The 23,043-nt window shown below is 39.6% G+C and overlaps 1 protein-coding gene across 3 annotated transcripts in view; it reads right to left on the bottom strand.

The window, feature by feature from the left end:
• CCDC90B (coiled-coil domain containing 90B) overlaps positions 1 to 22,483 on the bottom strand; it is a 44,048-nt gene extending 21,565 nt beyond the window's left edge. For 2 of the 3 annotated variants that reach the window (XM_039231813.1, XM_039231815.1), the window contains exons 1-4: positions 21,990 to 22,482; positions 17,257 to 17,376; positions 15,986 to 16,089; positions 144 to 245 (exon numbers count right to left, since the gene is read on the bottom strand). In XM_039231813.1, coding sequence (XP_039087744.1) covers positions 144 to 245; positions 15,986 to 16,089; positions 17,257 to 17,376; positions 21,990 to 22,089 — 426 coding nt within the window. In that variant the 5' untranslated portion in view covers positions 22,090 to 22,482. Of the gene's footprint in view, positions 1 to 143; positions 246 to 15,985; positions 16,090 to 17,256; positions 17,377 to 21,989 lie in introns of all 3 variants that reach the window. The other variant, XM_039231816.1, reaches the window with a different exon arrangement.
• Positions 22,484 to 23,043: the final 560 nt, after the last annotated feature.

Raw genomic sequence — 23,043 nt, 5'->3', positions numbered from 1 at the left:
TCAGTTATGGTTAAACATTTGTATTCTTTGACCAAAAAACTTGATAGTTACTGAATGACCACATAAAATCATTATTTGGTCCTATTCTTCACCAAGTAGAATACGTATGAAATCAGTTATTAGTAAAAACAAACTAGTATCACCTGGTTCTCTGCTCTCAAATTTGCAAATTCACTTTTCTCTAGGATGACCATATCTTTCCTGATGGAGTCCAAATGAGCCATTAGTTGTTGTACTGTTATTTCCTGGAAAGCAAAATTGAAATAACCTAGTGATCTAGGAATGCCACCACCTTACACAGAAGTGTTTTCATGGAATATAAAAGAATCTGTTGTTATGCTACAAGGTGTAATGTTGCTTGGCTAACTAAACCAAACCAAACCACATGAAACCTATTTATCAAAATGAAAAGGAGGTTCCAGTCCAAGGTTGTGACACAGGAGGACCTTGAACTCACCTCCTCCATGGACACACCAAATCTATACCTATTTATAAAGCATGTCTTCCTGAAGACTACCTCAGGGCTAACCGGCCACCTTCTGCACAACAAAAGAGATGCCACAAAAACAGAGAGGCACAGTAATGAAGGTAACCCCAATCCTGACATTGAGAACTGCAGTCAGAGGGACAGTACTGAATGATCATGACCAGATTCCTATGCCCTGGGATACAGAAACAACACTGAGGTTTAAAAGGGTAACAAGAATATAAAAGATCCAGCCCCAGAATTCTGCCAATGAGTGCTGCTGGAACTCTCTGGTTCTGAGGCGCTGGTGAGCACCAGTGTTAACATGCCCCTTCCACTTTTAGAGCACAGACAGGAGCAGGATCTGGGCACCATAGCCAGCCTACCACCTCAGCAAGCACCAGGCCCCTAGCCCAAGCCAGCGGTGTCGTGGCCCTCCTCCACAGCGTGGATACCCCAGAACACCCCGGTCAGTGCTCACAATAGCTCACCTTCCAAGCTGATGCAGGTACAAAACACCTCCAGATGACTTGCCAGGACACCCTCCTGGGAACTTTCCGAATTAGCTCACAGCTAATTTGACTCCAGACAACTCATCTGGGCACACTCTGTGCAGGGTGTCCAGGGATCCAGTGGCCCATATCCTGCAGCAGCTGTAGCCACCTGCCCAGGGTGTGTCTCGGAAAGCCCTGGCTTGTGCTCATTGTAGCACCAGCTATTCTTTTATGGTGCCACCTGCGTAGAGAGCCCCTGGACCACCCTGGCCCATGCTCACTTTAGCTTAAGCTGTCCTGCCCGGCACTAGCTCGATGGAGAGCCACAGGACTGCCCAGATGGAAACCTCTTCGGTTTCAGCTATCTGACCAGGGTACCTTCTGTGGCAAGAACCCTGGGATTGCCCTGCAGACAATACCCCTTACAGCACCACTTGTCCTGCCTGAGGGCCCTCTGCACTGAGAGCCTTGGGAACCTCTGGCTTGCACCCACTTCACCTTCAGCTGTCCAGCCAGGGTGCACTCTACATGGAGAGCCCAGAGACTGTCCTGGCCTGTACTCATTTTGCTCTGGTTATCCGACCAAAGTGGCCCTAACAAGACGTGCCCCAACATCCATACCCATGACAGCCACATATTCAGAAAGCCAGCTAATGTCACCAGGCACACATTTTCTACAGGGGATGACTATACACAGATCATTCCTTTTACTTTGGAAAGGTAGCTGTTGTAATTCACAGAAACAAAGTAAAGTAAGAGGAAGGGACAAAAGAATTTCCTTCACATGAATGAACAAAGCCAAAACCTCAGAAACAGAACTAAATAGAAGGGAAACAGGTATGCCTGATAAATAATTCAAAATTATGGACATAAAGATGCCCAATGGACTGGACAGCATAGTACATAAACTTGGTGAGAACTTAGAGAGATAACATACAAAAAAGAGAGTTGAAAACACAATAAATGAAATGAAAAACTGGAGGGAATCAACAGATTAGAGGATGGTATAGTATCAACAGATAAGTCGTATAGAAAAGAAGATACTGGAAAGCACCCAAGCTGAACAGGAAAAAGCAAAAAGCCCAGGGATAGGTTAAGGGCTCTCCTGGACAATATCAAGCAAAAACATTGGCATCATAGAGGTCCCAGAAGGAGAAAAGAGGCAGAGGGGAGGCAGAAAACTTATTTGATGAAGTGACAGTTGAAAACTTCCCTTACCTTGGGGAAGGAAACAGATATCTAGGTTCAATAAGTGCGGAAGTACTAGACAAGATGAACCCAAGGAGGTCTACACAATAAATAATAATTAAAATGTCAAAGATTAAAGATAAAGAAGTTTAAAACCAGAAAGAGAGAAGCAATGAGTTATATATAAAGAAACTCCAGAGGGCCATGGGCTGACTTCCTTGCAGAAACTATACAGGCCAGAGGAAGGAATTAAGATGGTGGAGAAGCAGACACCCTGAGCTTGTCTTGTCCCTGAAATGCAGCAAGATCAGCATCAAACCATTTTGAACACCTAGGAAACTGATCTGAGAAATAATAGAACAATCTGCGTAAATTGAGCCATAGAGCTTGGAAGATATGTGATGTGGAGGTGAGCTGGGGAAGAGAAGAGCTTTAGAGGGTAGGGTAGGAAGCTGTTTTTGTGGAGAGAGAACAAAGAAAAAGAAAGGGTTTGAGTGTGGTGCATTGGTATTGAGCATAAGAAAAGCACTCCTCCTGAAAGTAGCTGGAGAGAGAGTGAAAACACTTGCAGGGGACTGAACAAGAAATATGTTCCCCAAAACCACTGACAGGGAGAAAGAAGGCTTCAATATCACCAGGATTCTATAAAGAGTGGAGCCCAGAGTCTGAAGTTTCAGAACCCAGTGCCTGGTAGTGCTCTGGTAAGGAAGTAGACCATACAGCCGAGGTCTCAGCAGATTCCAGAGCGTAGCCACGTTTGCTGGTATTGGAACAAAGACTCCAGAGTGCTGCGAAACCTGGCACTGGCTGTGTGTTATCGATTGCCATTATCTCTGAAACTGCCACTGTGTGCGACTGCACAAACCTTTTCTGGGGCAAGCCAGCTCCCAGCCATTGCTCAGTGAGATCCTCCTCCAGAGAGTCAGCAGGGATCGCTGAAGTGTGGGGCTCTGAAACACAACCCCATCTGAGATCAAACTCTGGAGGAAGGTGCTGCCTTGCAGGCAGACAGCTTAGACATAGGGTAGAGGCAAGGAGTGAAGGAGGCCTGAGACAAAGGAGGGCTGCTTGACTGTGGGTCAGTGAGGCTGCGAAGTTCCTGCACCAGAAATTAGGGAGCTGGGTGAGACCATTTCCACCTCAACAGCACATGCACAGGCATACAAGCACACAGATCCACCCCAGCAAGCTAAGCAACATCACCTAGTGGAGAACGGAGCTTTTGCACCAAGCCCCACCCAACTTCATCCTCCAACTACATCCCCTAGAGACCAGCACAAGTCACTCCACCTGCTTAGTATAAGGACTATAGAGTGCTTCATAGTTTCAGTTGTAGGGAAAACTGGATACAACCAAATTCATTTGGGTTTCATTCTATTTGCTGGTTCATTTATTTGCTCATTTTCTTTGCTTCTGTTTTCACTTAAATTGCTTGTTTTCTTTTTATCTCTTAGATGAAGAGAAAATTTTATTTTTCTTTATTTTCACTTTTCTATTTTTCTTAATTTTTTATTCTATTTAATTTTCTTTAATTTATTCATGAATATGTGGAGATTAAAGAACATCCTACTGAAGAATGAATGGGCTAACCAAGAAATTAAAGAGAAAATTAAAAAGTAAATGGAAGTGAATAAAATGAAAACATGGTTGCCCAAAACCTCTGGGATGCAGCAAAGACGGCCATTAAAGGGAAGTATATAGCAATCCAGGCCTTCCTAAAGAGGGAAGAAAGGTCTCAAATAGACGACCGAAACTTACACCTAAAGGAACTGGAATAGGAACAGCAAATAAAGCCAAAAACCAGCAGAAGGGGAATAATAAGGATTAGAGCATAAATCAAGGATATATCAAAAAACAAACAAACAAACAAACAAAAACCCAGTAGAACAGATCAACGAAACCAGGAGATGGTTCTTTGCAAGAACTAACAAAATTGTTAAACTCCTAGCCAAATTGATCAAAAAGAAAAAGAAAAGGACCCAAATAAATAAAATTATGAGTGAAAGTGGAGAAATCACAACCAACAATGCAGAAATACAAACAACAGTAAGAGAATATTATAAACAATTATATGCCACATATCGGGCAATCTCAAAGAAATGGACAAATTCCTAGGAACATATAAACTACCAAAACTGAAACAGTAAATAGAAACTTTTAACAGATCCATACCCAGTAAAGAAGTGGAATCAGTAATTAAAAATCTCCCAACAAACAAAAGTGCAGGGCTAGGTGGCTTTCCAGGGGAATCTACCAAACACTTAAAGAAGAGTTAACCCCTATACTTTTGAAGCCTTTCCAAAAATACAAATGGAAGGAATACTTCTAAATTCATTTTACAAGGCCAGCATTACCTTGATTCCAAAAACAAAGACCCCACTAAAAAGGAGAACTACAGACCAATTTCTCTGATGAACATGCACACAAAAATTCTCAACAAAATACTAGAAAACTGGATCTAACAATACATTAAAAAAATTATTCACCACAATCAAGTGGAATTCATTCCTGGGATGCAGGGCTGGTTCAGTATCTCCATGTCAATCAATGTTGTCAATCAACCCACATTAATAAAAGAAAGGTTAAGAACCACATGATCCTCTCAACAGAAGCAGAAAAAGCATCTGACAAAATACAGCATCCTTTCTCGATAAAAACCCTTAAGAAAGGAGGGACAGAAGGAACATACCTTAAGATCACAAATACCATACACAGAAGACTCATTGCTAATGTCATCTTCAATAGGGCAAAACTGAGAGCTTTCCCTCTATGGTCAGGAACACATCAAGGATGTCCACTCTCACTGCTGTTATTCAACACAGTGTTGGAAGTCCTGGCCTTAGCAATCAGACAACACAAATAAATAAAAAGCAACCCAAAATGGCAAAGAGGAAGTCAAAATTTTGCTCTTCACAGATAACATGATAATGTATGTGGAAAACCCAAAAGACTCCACCAAAAAACTACCAAAAAACTGCTAGAACTATCCATTATAGCAAAGTCACAGAAACTGGTTCTACTTCTATATACAAATAATTAAGCAACAGAAACAGAAATCGAGGAATCGATCCCATTTACAATTGCATCAAGAACTGTAAGTTACCTTACCAAAAAGGTGAAAGATCTATACACTGAAAACTATAGAAAGCTTATGAAATGGAAACACTTTCCATGCTCATGGACTGGAAGATCAAAAATTATTAAAATGTCGATACTACCCAAAGCAATTTCCATAGTCAGTGCACTCCCTGTCAAAACAACACCAGCTTTCATCACAGAGCTAGAACAAATAATCCTAAAATTTGTATGAAACCAGAAAAGACCCTGAATAACCAAATCAATCCTGAAAATGAAAACCAAAGCTGGAGGCATCACAATTCCAGACTTCAAGCTGTATTACAAAGCTGTAATCAAGGCAGTATGGTACTGGCACAAGAACAGACACACACAGATCAATGGAACAGAATAGAGAACCCAGAAATGCACTCATAAATGCACAGCCAACTAATCTATCTTTGACAAAGCAGGAAAGAATATCCAGTGGAAAAAAGATAATCTCTTTAGCAAATGGTGCTGGGAAAACTGGACAGTGACACGTAGAAGAATGAACTTGGACCACTTCCTTACACCATACACAAAAATAAACTCAAAATGCATGAAAAGACCTAAATGTAAGACAGGAAGCCATCAAAATCCTAGAGGAGAGAACAGGCAACAACCTCTTTGACCTCAGCTGTAGCAACTTCTCACTTGACCTGTCTCTAGAGGCAAAGGGAAACAAAAGCAAAAATGAACTATTGGGACCTCATCAAGATAAAAAGATTCTGCACAGTGAAGGAAAACCATCAACAAAACTAAACGGCAACCAATGGATTGATGAGAGTAGAAATAAATGAAATACAGACTAAAAAACAATAGAAAAAGATTAATGAAGCCAAGAACTGGTTCTTTGAAAAGGTAACAAAACTGATAAACGTATAGCCAGACTCACTGAGAATAAAAGAAAGGACACAACATCAGAAATGAAAGAGAAGTAACAAATGACACCACAGAAATACAAAACAGTATAGCAGAATACTGCAGAAAGTTACATGCCAGCAAAGTGGACAACCTAGAAGAAATAGATAATTCCTAGAAACACACACACTTTTTTTTTATTTATAACGTTTATTTATTTTTGAGACAGAGAGAGAGAGAGCAGGAGCTGGGGAGGGGCAGAGAGAGAGGGAGACACAGAATCTGAAACAGGCTCCAGGCTCTGAGCTGTCAGCACAGAGCCTGATACAGGGCTTGAACCCATGGACCGTGAGGTCATGACCTGAGCCGAAGTCGGACACTTAGCCGACTGAGCCACCCAGGTGCCCCAAAACATACAAACTTTCAAAATTAAATCAAGAAGCAACAGAAAATTTGAACTAGTAATGACACTGAACGCATAATCAAAAAACTCCCAACAAATGTCCAGAACTAGACAGATTCACAGGTGAATTCTACCAAACATTTTAGGAAGAATTAACAACACTTCTCAAAATATTCCAAAAAATAGATGACAGAAAACATCCAAATTCATTCTATGAGGCCAGCATTACCCAGATACCAAACCAAAGACACCACAAAAAATAAAAAAAATCCCAAACTACAAACCCCTCTTTGATAAACACAGATGCAAAATTCTCAACAAATATTACCAAACTGAACTGAACAATACATTAAAAGGATCATTACCACGATCAAGTTGGATTTATTCTAGGGATGTAAGGATGGTTCAGTACTGATAAGCCAACTGGTATAGTACAACACATTAACAAGAGAAAGGGTAAAAACCATATGATCATTATTAATAGATGACCGGTAAGTACCTGACAAAATACAACATCCATTCATGTAACAACTCTCAAAAGAGTGGGTACAGAGGGAATATAACTCATAAATAAAAGCCACATATGTGAAACCGACAGCTAATGTCATAGTCAATACTGAAAAACAGAGAGCTCTTCCTCTAAGATCAGAAACAAAATAAGGATGCCCACTCTCATCAATGTTACTCAACATAGTACTGGAAGGTCTAGCCACAGCTATCAGACAAGAAAAAGAGATAAAAGGCATTGAAATTGGTCAGAAGAAGTACAACTGTCACTGTCTACAGATGACATACTATTCGAAAACCTTAAAACTGTAGGTAGAACCCTAAGCCTTAAACTCCACCAAAAAAAAACACACAAAACCCTATAATTCAGTTTTTATGTGAATTCAGAATATAACTGAATTTTTGGATTGAGCTGACTTAACAGTACAGCCTTTCTGAAGTGATCAAGTACAAGGCCCTGAGCCTCAAACCCATCTTTCATGACATCTTTTTGGGGTCAGCAATTGGATTAGGCTTGATGATGGAATGAGATGTTAATTTCACATACTAACACCAAAATTTAGCATTTTGAATGTAGGATTAAATGGTTTTGCCAGCATAAAAACTCCTTAAACCACAGTTTTAATTCACTAATAGGTAAACTTAAAAATCTACTTTAAGAATACTTTATTAAAATTGTCAATAGCTTGGAATTTGGGGGAAGATGGCAGAACAGGCAGCCTCTAAATTCTCTTTGACCCACGAATACCACTAGGTAACACTCACATCAATGCAAGTAACCCAGAAAATGACCCAAGATTAGCAGAGCAAACTCCACAAGTAAATGTAGAGAAGAAGCCACATCAAAGATAGTAGAAAGGCACAGAAGCTGTGGGGAGCTGAACCTCATGGCTCTGGATACCAGAGGAAGGGAGCTGTGAGATGCAGGAGGGGTGAGAAACAAAATATCACATCAGGGAGCATACACAAGGAAGACAACTCCCCAAAGCATTTGGCTTTGAAAATGAGAGGGGCTACATTTGGTGAGTTCTTAACAACCAGCAGGACTTAAAGCCTACGACTTTAAAGATCCCTGAAGGCAACAGGAACCTGAGTCACTTAAAGAGCACAACAAAAAGCCCATGAGATACAGCTTAGAAGCAGCAGTTTCTTAAAACAAAGCAAAAAAAAAACAAAACCATACACAACAACAACAAAAAAAACCCAGTAGCAGTTTGAAAATAAAGGAATATGAGAAGGACAGTTAGTTACTAATCTCACAGTTCCCTAAGGGACATCTTCAGGGAAAAAAGGAGCTGACACGTACCATTTCCCTCTGCCAACCCCAGTACAGTCACCCTTCCACCAGTGGGAACCAGCACCTGTGGGCATTCACTGCCTAACTAGCTTACCTGCCCCACCCCACCCCTCTTCACCCCTCCCTCAATCCAGCCACTAACAGTCCCCTCTCCTGGAAGACTAGCACAAACCTTGCCAACAGAGCATTCTCACCACCTGTGGAGGATGTGTGTACCTTGTTAAAACTCTAACACCCATCCAGGTGTGCTCTGTGGAGTGTCCCTAGGCCAGCTCCAGTCTCCAGCAGTTGCATGAAAGAGGACCAGCCAGCTTGTTAAAAGTGAGCACCCCCCACTAACTACTTTCAAGAGCAGGAGATGTAGCTGAATTTCCCAACACACAAACAGACAGAGTTAGGCAAAGTAAAGAGACTGAATCAAATTAAAGAAAAGAACAAAATCAGAGTAAGGGACCTAAGTAAAATAGAGAAATAATATCAGTAAAATATGCCTGATAGAGAATTTAAAGTAATGACCATAAAGATACTCATGGGATTTGAGAAAAGAGTGGAGGACATCAGTAAGACCCTTAAAGATAAAGAGCCAATCAGGGCTGAAAAACAAAATAAATTTAAAACAAAAATACCGTTCATGGGAGAAATAGCAAGCTAGAGGAATTAGAAGAATGAATTCATGACCTGGAAGACAGAGTACTAGAAAGTAATCAAGCTGAGCAAATGAAAGACCAAAAAAAAAAAAAAAAAAAAAAAAGAAAAAAAGACATAGAGATCTCAGCGAGTCCAAATGTAATTAATGTTCACATTACAGGATCCCAGAAGAACAAAGTGGGCAAAAAATTTATTTAAGCAAGTAATAGCTGAANAAAAAAAAAAAAAAAAAAAGCAAGATAAGAACAGACTTAGGGATCTCAGCGAGTCCAAATGTAATTAATGTTCACATTACAGGATCCCAGAAGAACAAAGTGGGCAAAAAATTTATTTAAGCAAGTAATAGCTGAAAACTTCCCTAATCTGAGGAAGGAAATAGATATCCAGATCCAGGAGGCACAGTGAACCCCCAATAAATTAACCTAAGAAGGTAGACAACAATACAAATAGAAATTAAAACAACAAAAAAATAGTGATAAAGAATTTTTGGGATGCCTGGGTGGCTCATTCAGTTAAGTGTCTTACTCTTGATTTCAGCTCAGGTCACGATCTCGGGTTTGTGGGATCAAGCCCTGCATCAGGCTCTGCGCGGATCATGGAAATTGCTTGAGATTCTATCTACCTCTCTCTCTGCTCCCCTCTTGTGCTCATGTGCGCATGCTCTCTCTCTCAAAAAAATAAAGTTTAAAAACACACAAAAAACCATTTTAAAAGCAGTAAGAAAAGACAATTACATACAAAGCAAACTCTGTAAGGCTATCAGTGGATTTTTCAGCAGAAACTTTTCAGGCCAGAAAGGAGTGGCACGGTATGTTCAAAGTGCTGAAAGGAAAAAAGTCTGCACCCACGAATATTCTATCCAGCAAGGCTATCATTTAGAATAGGAGAGGTATGGCTTCTCAAACAAAAACTAAAGGAAGCCCTACAAGAATTATTAAAGGAGACTAAATGAAAGACTGTAAGTAAGAGTATGAAAAGCAGGAAACACAAAAGAAGTGAAAATAAGTATTATCAGTAAAAATCAGTCAAGAAAATCACAAAATAAAAGGATGTAAAATAGGACATCAATATGTAAAATGTGGGTGGGTGGGGGAGTAAAGAATGGGTCCAAACTTATGAGACCATCAACTTCACATGGAGATGTTACATACAAGCCTAATGGCAACCACAAATCAAAACCAGTAATAGACATGGAAAGACCAAAGAGAAGGGAATCCAAATTTATCACTACAGAAAGCCAGCAAACTGAGAGATAGTAAAAAAAAGGATGAGAGAAAAAGTACAAAACCAACCACAAATAAAGTTAGAAAATGTCAATAAATACACATCTGTCAATAATTCCTTTAAATGTAAATGAACTAAATGCTCCAGCTGAAAGATATGGGGTGACAGTGGATAGAAAAGTAAGACCCATCTATATGCTGCCTATATGAGACTCATTTCAGACCTAAAGACACTTGTAGACTGAAAGTGACAGGACAAAGAAATGTTTATTTATCATGTAAACACATATCAAGAGAAAGCTGGAGTAGCAACATTTATACTGGACCAAATAGAATTTAAAACAAAGACTGTAACAAGAAACAAAGAAGAACACAATATTATAATAAATGGAATCATCCAACAGGAAGATATAACAATGGTAAATACGGACCCAACATGGAAGCACTAGAATACATAAAGTAGTTAACAACAAACACATAGGAACTAATCAATACTAATACAATAACTGTAAGGGACTTTAACACCCCACTTACATCAATGGGCAGATCATCCATACAAAAAAAATCAACAAGAAAACAGTGGCTTTGAATGACGCAGTGGACCAGATGGATTTAACACATATATTCAGAACATTCAATCTTAAAATAGCAGTATACACATTCAAGTGCACATGAACATTTTCTAGAAGCGATCACATATTAGGCCATACAACAAGTCTCAACAAATTCAAAAAGATCAAATTTATTCTATGTATCTCTTTAGACTACAATGCCACAAAACTAGAAATCAACCACAAGAAAAAAAAAATGTTATTAACATGGAGGTTAAATAACATGCAACAATGAATTGATAAACCTAGAAATCAAAGATGAAATAAAAAATTATATGGAAGCAAATGAAAAAGAAAACACAAAGGTCCAAAATCTCTGGGATGTAGGAAAAGTGGTCCTAAGAAAGTAGTTTATAGCAATATAGGCCTACCTCATGAAGCAAAAAAATCTCAAATAAACAACCTAACCTTATAACTGATGGAGCTAGAAAAAGAAGAAACAACAAAACCCCAAACCAGCAGAAGGAAGGAAATAATGATTAGAGCAGAAATAAATGACAAAGAATCTAAACAACAACAAACACACACAGAAAAACCCAAAATAATGGAGATCAATGAAACCAGTAGTTGATTCTTTGTTGTTGTTTTTTTAATTTATTTTTTTAATGTTTTATTTATTTCTGAGAGAGAGACAGACAGCATGAGCAGGGGAGGGTCAGAGAGAGAGGGAGACACAGAATCTGAAACAGGCTCCAGGCTCTGAGCTAGCTATCAGCACAGAACCCAATGCAGGGCTCGAACCCACAAACTGAGATCATGACCTGAGCCGACGTCGGACGCTTAACCGACGGAGCCACCCACGAGTCTCAGTAGTTGGTTCTTTGACAAGATCAACAAAATTGATAAACCTCTAGCCAAACTCCTTAAAAAAAAAAAAAAAAAGGACTAAAATAAACAAAATCACCAGTGAAAGAACTAACCCACAGAAATACAAACAAATGTAAGAGAATATTATGAAAACTATATGCCAACAGACTGTACAACCTAGAAGAAATGGATAAATTCCTAGAAACAAATCATCACCCAAAACTGAAGCAGGAATAGAAAATCTGGTCAGACCAATTACCAGCAATGAAACTCAATCAGTAATCAAAAACTCCGAACAAAAATCTAGGACCAGATGGCTTCACAGGTGAATTCTACCAAACATTTAAAGGAGAATTAATACTTATTCTTCTTAAACTATTACAAAAAATAGAAGAGGGAGGAAAACTTCCAGATTCTTCCTAGGAGGCTAGCATCACACTGATATTAAAACTAGATAAAGACATCACAAATAAAGAGAATTACAGGCCAATATCTCTGATGAACATAGATGCAAAAACCTTCAACAAAAATACTAGCAAACTGAATCCAACAATATATATAAAAAAAAAAAATCACTGACCACAATCAAGTGGGATTTAATCCCGGGATGCAAGGCTGGTTCAATATTTGCAAATCAATCAGCATGATACATCACATTAATAAAAGAAAGGATAAAGACCATATGATCATTTTGACAGAAGCAGAAAAAGCACTTGAGATGGTAAAACATCCATTCATGATAAAAACCCTTAACAAAGTAGGTTTTATTTATTTATTTTGAGAGAGAGTATAAGCAGGGGAAAGGAGAGGGAGAGACAGAGAATCTTCAGTGGGCTCCACGCTGACGGGGGCTCTTTCTCACAACTGTGGGATCATGACCCGAGCTGAAATCAGGAGTTGGATGCTTAAACGACTGAGCCACCCAGGTGCCCTAACAAAATAGGGTTAGAGAGAACATAATAAAGGCCTTTATGAAAAACCCACAACTAACATCATACTCAATGGGGAAAAATTGAGAGCTCTTTCCTAAAGAGCAGGAACAATTTAAGATGTCCACTCACAGTTTTATTCAACACGGTACTGAAGTCCTAACTACAGCAATCAGACAACAAGAAGAAATAAAAGGCATCCAAACTGGTAAGGTAGAACGAAAACTTTCCTTATTTGTAGATGACATGATACTACATATAGAAAACCCTAAAGATTCCATCAAAAACCACTAGAACTGATAAATGAATTCAGTAAAACTGTAGGATACAAAAATCAACATTGCATAGAAACAGAAATCTGTTGCACTTCTATACACTAATAATGCAACAGTAGAAAGAGAAATTAACAATCCCACTTAAGATTGCACCAAATATAATAAAATACCTAGAAATAACTTTAACTAAGAAGGTGAGAGACCTCTACTATGAAAACTCTAAAACACTGATAACAAGAAATTGAAGACAACACAAAGAAATGCAAAGATATTCCATGCTCATGGACTGGAAGAACACATATTGTTAACATGTCTATAGTACCCAAAGGAATCTACAAATTTTATGTAATCCCTATCAAAATACCAACAGCATTTTTCACAGAACTAGAACAAACAACCCTAAAATTTGTATAGAATGATCAAAGACCTTGAATGATCAAAGCAGTTCTGTAAAAGAAAAACAAAACTGGAGGTATCACAATTTTGGACTTCAAGTTCTATTACAAAGCTGTAGTAATCAAAGCAATATGGTATCTGCCCCAGAATAGAACAGAATAGAAAGCTCAGAAATAAACCCACAAATATATGGTCAATTAATCTTTGACAAAGGAGGAAAGAATACGCAATGGAAAAAAGACAGCCTCTTCAACAAATGGTGCTGGAAAAACCAGAAACTACCTGTAAAATAAAGAAAGTGGACCACTTTCCTACACCATACCAAAAATAAACTGAAACTGAGTTAACCATATAAATATGAGACCTGTAACTATAAAAGTCCTGTAAGAGAGCACAGGCAGCAATTTCTCTGACATTAGCAGTAGGAACCATTTTTCTAGGTACGTCTTCCAAAGCAAGGGAAATAAGAACAAAAACTACTGGGAGTACATAAAAATAAGAAGCTTCTGCAGAGCAAAGGAAACAACAAACAAAACTAAAAGGCAACCTATGGAATGGGAGAAGATACTTGCACATGACACCTCTGATAAAGGCTTACTATCCAAAATATATAAAGAACTTACACAACTCAACACCAAGAAAATAAATAATCCAATTAAAAAACAGGCAGAAAACATGAACAGACACTTCTTCAAAGAAGATACAGATGGCCAACAGACACATGAAAAGATGCTCAATCAACATCAGTCCTTACCAGGGAAATGCAAATCAAAACTACAATGAGATTTCACCTCACATGTAAGAATGGCTAAAAACAACAACGCAAGAAACAACACATGTTGCAAGGATGTGGAGAAAAAGGAACGCTCTTACACTGTTGGTGGGAATGCAAACTGGTGCAACCACTACAAAAAACAGTAAGGAGGGTCCTCAGAAAATGAAAAAGAGCTTATGAACCAGTCATTGCACTACTGGGTATTTAACTCAAAAGATACAAAAACACTTATTCAAGGGGCACCTGGGTGGCTCAGCTGGTTAAGCATCCAACCTTGGCTCAGGTCAAAGTCTCATGGTTTCTGAGTTTAAGCCCCACACCAGGCTCTATGCTGACAGCTCAGATCCTGGAGCCTGCTTCAGATTCTGTGTCCCTCTCTCTCTGCCCCTCCTAGTCCCACTCGGTCTCTCAAAAATAAACAAACATTAAAAAAATACATTTAAAAAACAAACAAAACAAAACCACTTATTCAAAAGGATGCATAAACTCCTGTGTTTACTGGAGTATTATATACACTAGTCAAATTATGGAAGCATCTCAGATGAAGAAGATGTGGTATATATACTCAATGGAATATTACTCAGTTATAAAAAAGAATGAGATCTTGCCATTTGCAACATGAAGAATGGACCTAGAGGGTATTATATTAAGAGAAATACGTCAGAGAGAAAGACGAATACTGTATAATTTCACTTACATGCAGAATCTAAAAACAAAACAAAACCCAAAAAGCAGAAACAGACTCATAAATACAGAGAACTAGTGGTTGCCAGCTGGGTGGAAGTGGGTGGGAGGAGGGGTAGGTGAAATAGGTAAAGGGAATTATGAAGTATAAACTTTCAGTTACCAAATAAATAAATCCTGGAGGTGACAAGTTCACGGAACATACTCAGTAACATCGTAAGAACATTGTATAGTGACAGACAGTGACTACATATATCATGGGGGAGCACTGAGTAATGTATAGAATTGGTGAATCACTACTTTGTACATTAGAGACTAATACAACATTGTATGTCAACTATACTTCAATAATAAATGTTAAAAAAGGTATTTCTGAAAATTTTAAACTGTATTTTTAAAAGTGCATCGCTTGGGAAAGGAGGAATAAAAAGGAAGGCAAATCTTAATTCCTAAATAAAGTATTTGTCGAGTCCAAGAGAAAAAAAATATACGTGTGTGTGTATATATATAATACACATACATATATGTAATATATGTAATTATAGAAAGAAAACATTTTATTCATGGTGATTAATTCATGAATTATGAATCTATGAATTATATTCCACAGTTAAGCTCATTTAGCTTATTCTATGCTTTACATAAAATTCTTTTTCTCCACCGCACCACAATGACAACTCTATATTTTACTCAATCTGAATCTCTCGTTAGTGGCAAAGTAGAATAATTCTACCTACTTTCCAAGCTTGTTAGAGGGATTACATAAGATAATATGTGAGAAATCCACAGCCCTCTGCACCTCTCATCCTAAATTCTTAGTAAACAGCATTATTTGACTTTAAGGATGTGTGTATCCACATTTAAAGCATCTTAATGAAGTCCTTCCCAGCCATGTTTAATTAAGTCCCTTCCAGCTTTATAAGTTTGTGAAAATTAACCAGAACATACTACACCTGACTGCAGTTAAATGTTTTTAATCTAATAGGTTAGCTTTTCTACTTGGTAGGTTTTCTGTGGGGAAAAAGCTGTTTCACTAATCACCTACACTACCTCAAATAATTCAAATAATATATAATTATCTCACACAACAAAAGATTTGATAAAATTTCATTCTCTGTGTGACCATAATTTTATTATGACTCTTCTAACTCCTCAATCTCTTTAGATATGGACTTCACTAAAGAGTTTTGCTTTTGTTCCTTGGTCTCTTTGTAGAGGATAAGATCCAGCCAGGCATATTTGGGAGGTGGGTGGGTTGACAGAGATGCCATATGAAAAAGATTATCTAATGAAATGGTCACAATTGATAATAATGAAAATATTACCTGTTGCGCTTGAGTAACCATCTCCTTATAGATACTATCCAGGCTGACATTTGATAAAGTGATTAATGCTGATACAATTGTTTCTGCTTGTGCTTTGTCAAATCCTGTAGAGAGCAAATAAGTATTTATATATTTTTAAAAAACGATATCCTTATCAACAACACCTAGAATAACTTTCCTCATCATTTAAATGTTTTACTTTTCTTTTTAATGCTTATTTTAGAAAGTGAGTGTGCGAGTGAGAATGAATGGGGGGGAGAGGGAGGGAGGGGGAGAGGGGGGGGGGGGAGGGAGAGAGAGAGAGAGAGAGAGAGAGAGAGAGAGAGAGAGAGAGAGATACAGAATCTGAATCAGTCTCCAGGCTCTGAGCTGTCAGCACAGAGCCTGATGTGGGGCTCAAACTCACAAACCACAAGATCATAACCTGAGCTGAAGTCGGATGCTTAACTGACTGAGTCACTCAGGTGCCCCTGGAATTTATTTTTCAGTAAGGGGATCTAATTTATTTTTCAAATGGCTAGTCATGTATCATATCAATTTATTAAATAGCTCTTCCTTTCTCTAATTTGTGATGCTTTCTTTATTGTTTGCTAAAAATATCTGTATTTACCTATCTGAATGCCACTCTTTTATTAATCAACTTTTCTTATTTTTTATTTTTTAAGGTATATTTATTTTTGAGAGAGAGTGAGATTGCATGCATGAGCAGAAAAGGGGCAGAGAGAGGGAGGGATAGAGGATCCAAAGCAGGCTCTGTGCTGACAGCAGCAAGCCCAACATGGGGCTCAAACTCATGAACTGAGATCATGGCCTGAGCTGAGGTCAGACACATAACCGACTGAGCCACCCAGGTGCCTCATTAATCAACTTTTCTATTCCTGCATTATAACACAATTTAATTAAAAACTCTTCTGATAACTGGTTATCTTTTGTGCTTGTTCCTTTTTCTTTTCTGCTATTCTCTAACAGTCCTTGTACTTACACGTGAACTTTAGTATCAGCCTAGAAACCCTAGTTTTTCTTTTGTACATATTTGGAATCATATGGCACCCTTAATTTTATGTTAGTTCTTTACTTAATTTATCTTATTTCCCTTATCAATAAATATTCTTCAAGCAATACCATTTTTATGACTGTAAAATATTCCACTGTATGGATGGCACTTATATTTAAAGTGAATCTTAATTTTTCATAATAATGATATTGTCTTGACTAGGTAATTACCATGACTGTTGTTAATATTCTTCTTTCAAGAGTTATCCATTTCTTACCATGAGTTTCCAAATCCTGAACCAGTGCGTGGGTATCAAATGTTAATTTCCTCTGTTCTAAAGGAGTTAGGTCCACTCTCCTCATATCATATCCTTCCTTGGCTGTGGTGGTGACAAAGTCTGAAAAGAGAAGACACGTTGTTTTCCTTGTAGGAACTCAAGTGTGACACTTTAGCTTCTAAAGCATTTCTCCCATCTATTTACAATACAGTTCCAGCTCTTCAGCTTAGGAATTCTGCAATTTCAACAAAGAAAATGGATTCCTCTGAGCCCTCGACTCTTATCTGAAAAGGCTAACAGTATTCTGTACATGGCAAACATTCAACAAATGCTTCCTTTCCTTCTTTCAGTATGATGTTTTATTTTAGAGTCAGTCAAAAATTGTAATATACGTCAAAAGCTTTGGAGATCACTGCCACGTCTCTCATTACTGGAAGAGTGGAAACCAACCAACTCTCCTAGGTGCTAAGATGTCTTTCACAGAGCTCTCGTAATTATTTATACCTGTGTCCTCATATAAAGTAGCTTTTTGAACTCCCACTCTCTTACATATCCAGCTTATTTTCATCACAGTTCTCAGCTCTGAAATCATTTTGTTTGTCTCTGAACCAGAGTGTAAGCTCTAAGACTTTGTTTTTCATCACTGTATCTTCAGTACCTAGAACGGTGCTTGGCAAATAATTGGGTCACAATATTTAATTGCTGAATCAGTCAATGAAGTCTGATTTTAAATCTTGGGAGTATTTACTAGTGGCAACACAAAAGCCATAACAAATTTCTTATCTTTGAAATAAATGTCCCATTTCAATAAATCCCCAATTTTTAACCTAGACACAGTATGGTCCTTTTCCATATATTGCTGATGAATTTCATTAAAAAGTATGCTTCCTCAGAGAGAACTCTGTTTACATACAACTTCTTTACTATTACTATATATTAAGTAAAGTAACAGCTAATTAATATAATTATTAATTGAACACAAGGTACTGTACTAAATATTTTATACACTACGAAGGTAAGGTGGCATTATCCACATTTTTAGACAAGAAAACTGAACCTATGAAAGGTAAAGGCATTTTACCTCCAGTCACAGAGTTATTATGGGCGAATTCAGACTCAGGTCTTCTGACTCCAAAGCTCAGGCTCTGTCACCCTATGCTTTTTTTTTTAAATCCCAAACCTCTTAAGATACGTAGGTACTTAAAAAGACAGCTGCAACCTCAGGTATTGCTTTCCTGGTAGGCAGTGTAACGAAAATGGAATTCTTTCCTATGTACCCTTCTAGCCGACAGATACTTGAGCACCAGGCCCAGGGGAGGATGAGCAAAACCAGACATAACTGATGTCTTTGCTGACTTTGTTGACTAGTAGTCAGGAAAGATAGATTTAAAAAGAGTATCTAAATATAAACTCCAAAGTGATGCCCAGTCCTTTAGATCAATCCATTTAAATACTCAGATAAACTCTGTTTAGAGATAATGGGAATCAGATGTAAAGGTGGATCCACTGTGAACACATATACACACACATTAGCACAGCAGTTCGCAGTCTTTTTTGGCACTGAGTGCCATCTAGAAGAGTTCAGCAATGTGCCTGTGTGTCAATATTAGACCTGAGTAGGAAAAGAAAAAATGAGACGAAAAAGAGGGGCAGACTTCAGTGATATTTCCACTAACAACTGTATCAGGAATGATTAGGACCCGAAGTTATCTCTCTTTGACTAGAAGTTCAATATTTTATTCAGGGTTTACTTGGTAGGGGTAATATTTTTATGACATGATACTGCTTTCACACCTATTACTTATTCTTAAAATTCTCATGTTACGGATGAGGAAAACAGGTTCAGAAATGCTAAGTACCTGCCTGAGAGGTTATGGTCTCAGAGCTATGCAGATTAGTGCACAATTCCTCTGACTTCAGTCAACAAACATTCGAATGCCTTCCCCAAAGGGAAGCTTCCTACTGAATACGGAGAGACACCAAATACGGAACACAGCCACAATCTGCAGGGTGCAGCTGGTCTCGGGCCCCATGTGCTCTCTTTAGCTCTCTGCTCTAAAGGACTCTTTTGCCTCTTTAATTCACTGAATAATTTAAGAAAGCTCTCCTTTGCCTGCTCATATTTATCCTTTTGAGTTCAGTTTTTATGTCTCCTCCTCCAGAAAGCCTGCCCAGACTCTTGTAGGTCAGGTGTTTCTTGTTAGTTTTTCACAGGATCCTAGGATGTTATTTTGCCACACCTCACGATTTACACATTTATATGACGGCTAACTGTTTACCTTTCCCCACTAGGCCAGGGATCGCGTCAGCAAACTACAGCCTGCAGGCTACCACCACCTAATTTTCAAAACAGCTTTACTGCAACACAGCCGTGCTCATTCATTTACGTATTATCAACGGCCACTTTCATGCTACGATGACAAGAGTAGTCGCAAGTGACCGCATGGCCCACAATGTCTAACATACAACCTGGCTTATTACAGAAAAACTCTGCTGACCACCGCATTAGACTGTAAGGTCCCTGTGAGCAAGAACCACACCTGTTCTAGCTCATCACTGAATCCCCAATGCCTGATACAATTCTGGGTGCTCTGCAGAAATTTGCTGATTGAAAAGCCAACTGTGCTAGGTGTGGTGGGTACAATGAAGATCAAGGCTGGGGTGTTAAATCATGTGCTGTCAAGGTATATCCATTAGGGAATACAGGGAAGAGACATTTGGCCTTCAATGAAAATAAAGGGTTAAGAATGGCTATCTGGAAACAATATGAGTGACAGTACATCTTCAAGATGTGTTATCCAGGCAGGAGAAACAAGATGAGCAAAATTCACCAATGCTATTCCTACCTTGAGCTCTATTTACTATGGGGATGAGGAGGGCAGAGAATTCAGAAGAATCTATGGAGCATCCAGTCCTTCAGTGTACTCAAACAGCCTGTAATCTTTGGTTAAGTCTTCACAATCCTAACAGGTAGACTGTCCTCCTCCCTTGCAGCAGGACTTTAGAGAGCACTCTTCTTTAGATGCAATAAGGAAATGAAAAGCCACTTGATATCCATAGTAGGGTGTCACAAGTGCTTCAACTCATACACACTTTTAAGAATAAATCTTTGAAAGCATATTAATAGGTAGAGGAAACCAAGTAACCAGAATCACTGTTCTCAGCTCAGGGTGGGAGAACAGGTCCTTATAATACCTTAAAAGTTCCCAAAACTTACACAATTGTACAAAACCCCAAGCCCTTCCTTTCATTCTTACTTCTTCTGATTCTTTCATACATAGGTAGTGAGAAAAAACTCACAGTTTAAAGACTTAACCAGCATCACAGAGCTACTAAGTTGTAGATCTTGGATTAGCACCCTGGCCTACCTTGCACCAAGCTACCTCTTTGCCAGAAAAGGCCAGATTTCAATTTCAGTAACACAAGTAAAATGATGTCTTGTTAAATCTAAGCTACAAGCTTTATATTAACTAACTTTAGAGTTGCAACACTTCAGTGACACAGGTGGTTACTATTACTTATTTCTATATGCTTGTCAGTTGACATGTACCTTGCGAGCTACATCAGAATTACCAGAATAAGTAACACGGCCTGTTAGTAACACATCCCTGAAGACCGACTCAGTAGTTCTGCGGTAGGACTTAAAATTATGTATTTTTAAAAAGGATTTATTTTTTGCCCAGTTTGGGAAGTACTAATGACCTAGGAATCCAGCACTATTAAAACTCAAACTGCATCACCTTCCCCTGCCTGCTCTTATTCATCTTTAAAAAACTGAATAAAGGAGATCCTTCCCACCCCCATGGGCCAAGGTCAAGGTTTTCAAATTAGTCCATCATAATGTGTGTGCATATTGAACACTGAAATATATAACCAAGTTTTTTGTCACAGACCCTGGCAGCTAAACATCAGTCTCACAGATCCAGGATCAACAACTGCAACCTTACTGTGTGAGTGCAATGAAGCAACTAGCAAAACGGAACAAAGTATAGTGGGTACAGGGTGGCTCATTTCTCATGGCACTGAAGATTTAAGAAGGGGAACAGAGGTTAGTCCGAAGTGCCCATTCCGTGGACAATCTTAAAAAGTTTTTAAAAAGACTGCGGGGAGATTCTGGAATCATCTGTCAGCATAAAGCCAGGTTGTCCTTCAGGACACAAAGCTAACAGGGGTGCTAACAAGTTCAACACTTGCAGGTTCCAGGATTCACATTCTGTTTTGCTTTGAATGGCTCCAACATGACTGCAGAATAATGGAAACCACAGAGAAATACAGGCGGCCTGACCTGAAATGCATGCTGTGGTCTACCAAAAACCTGGGCCCGAGACAGCACCCAGAGAACAGCCCAAGTTTAAATAAGCCACGAAGGAAACCAGAACTCTCAACAGACTGCTCCAGACGGGCCTCCGAGAGGGCGGGGATTGCCAGCCTCATTTGATAGTAAAAAAGAACCAAGCGCTGAGAAAGAAGCCTGGGGGGCTCTAGCGGTGGAGACAGGTGGGAGCCCCAGGCTTTCACGGGCTCGCTCTCAAAAGAGGAAAGCGGTCCTCTCCTCAGTCCTGGCCCTTCCCGCCCCAATCCAAGCGGGCGAGATCCGGCGGCGGGGTCGCCAAGCACCGGGTGGGGCTGGGAGGGGCGTGGAACCCTGGTCTCCCGCTCGCCGGAGCTGGCACGAACCACCCGCAGTACCCCAGAGAGCAAGCAGGCATCGGTACCAAGCCGTCTCGCCTCACCTCTCCGCATGGCCGGCGAGAAACGCCCACCGAGGACTGAAATCCGGCGGCCCGCACGGTGCTCGGATAGCAGCAGGCGCCCGACACTGCGACTCCACATTGCCTGTTTTAGGGCTGGTGGGTGGAGGTGAGAGGCCGGCCGGATCACGCTCGGGCTTTCGGGCAACGTAGTTCTGGCACCGCAAGGATGCTGGGAAGTGTAGTTTTCCGTCTGCAGCGGAATCCACGCCCAGCGCAGACTCCAACCTCGGTACCGTTGAGATGGGCCTCTTCACAGACGGACCCACAGCTCACGAGCATGGTTCACTGCAGCTCCGCGCCTCCCACCGTCCCTTCCCCAACCGGCGCACGACGTTACCGCTCTAAGAAAGCGGGACCTTGTCTGAGAACCTTCTGGCGCCCGTTTCCTAGCAATGAGGTAGAGCACAACAGCAAAGGTCCACCGGGAAAGCCAGCGGCCATTATGCGCCTGGGTGGGAGACTGAGTCACATCCTACCGCCCAGTAACCTGGGACGTGAAAGCCTCATCCGCTGAGCATTCTGGGGGATCGCGCAGAAACCTGGGAAACGTAGTCAGGCGAGGTACTCATTCTTGGTGCTTTATGGCCTACTCCTTCGCCCTCTTGTGTTCAGGAAGACGAACTGCAATTAGTTTAGTTGGGCCTTGAGGGAAACAATTTCTTCCTTTCCAGAGTGGTGCTGATTTTCACCACTGATCCCTCTGAGACCTGTTACTTCAGATTTTGTTCCACACGGTAAAAATGCTGAAAATAACAACACACAGTAATTGTGAGGTTCAAATATGCTGATATGTTCTTCGTAAATTCTAAAGTGGGTACATAATGGTTGGGTTTTAGTTGCTTAATTGTTCTCACAAGGATGTAAAACAGTTACTCTAGGATTTTTCTACCTATTTGTTTTCAAAGCTTTGTCAGCGTCAGCTGCATAACAAGCACCATTGTAAGCACTGAAGCATATTAAAGGAACAATATTTGATTCCTGCCAGCAAGGGCTTTAAAAGGCAATTTATGGAGAGGGAATATAAATGGTTATT

Source organism: Hyaena hyaena, unplaced genomic scaffold, assembly GCF_003009895.1.
Source record: "Hyaena hyaena isolate Hyena2069 unplaced genomic scaffold, ASM300989v1 scaffold_59, whole genome shotgun sequence".
In the NCBI taxonomy this organism is placed as follows: Eukaryota; Metazoa; Chordata; class Mammalia; order Carnivora; family Hyaenidae; genus Hyaena; species Hyaena hyaena.
This window is presented reverse-complemented; position numbering and strand designations above follow the sequence as displayed.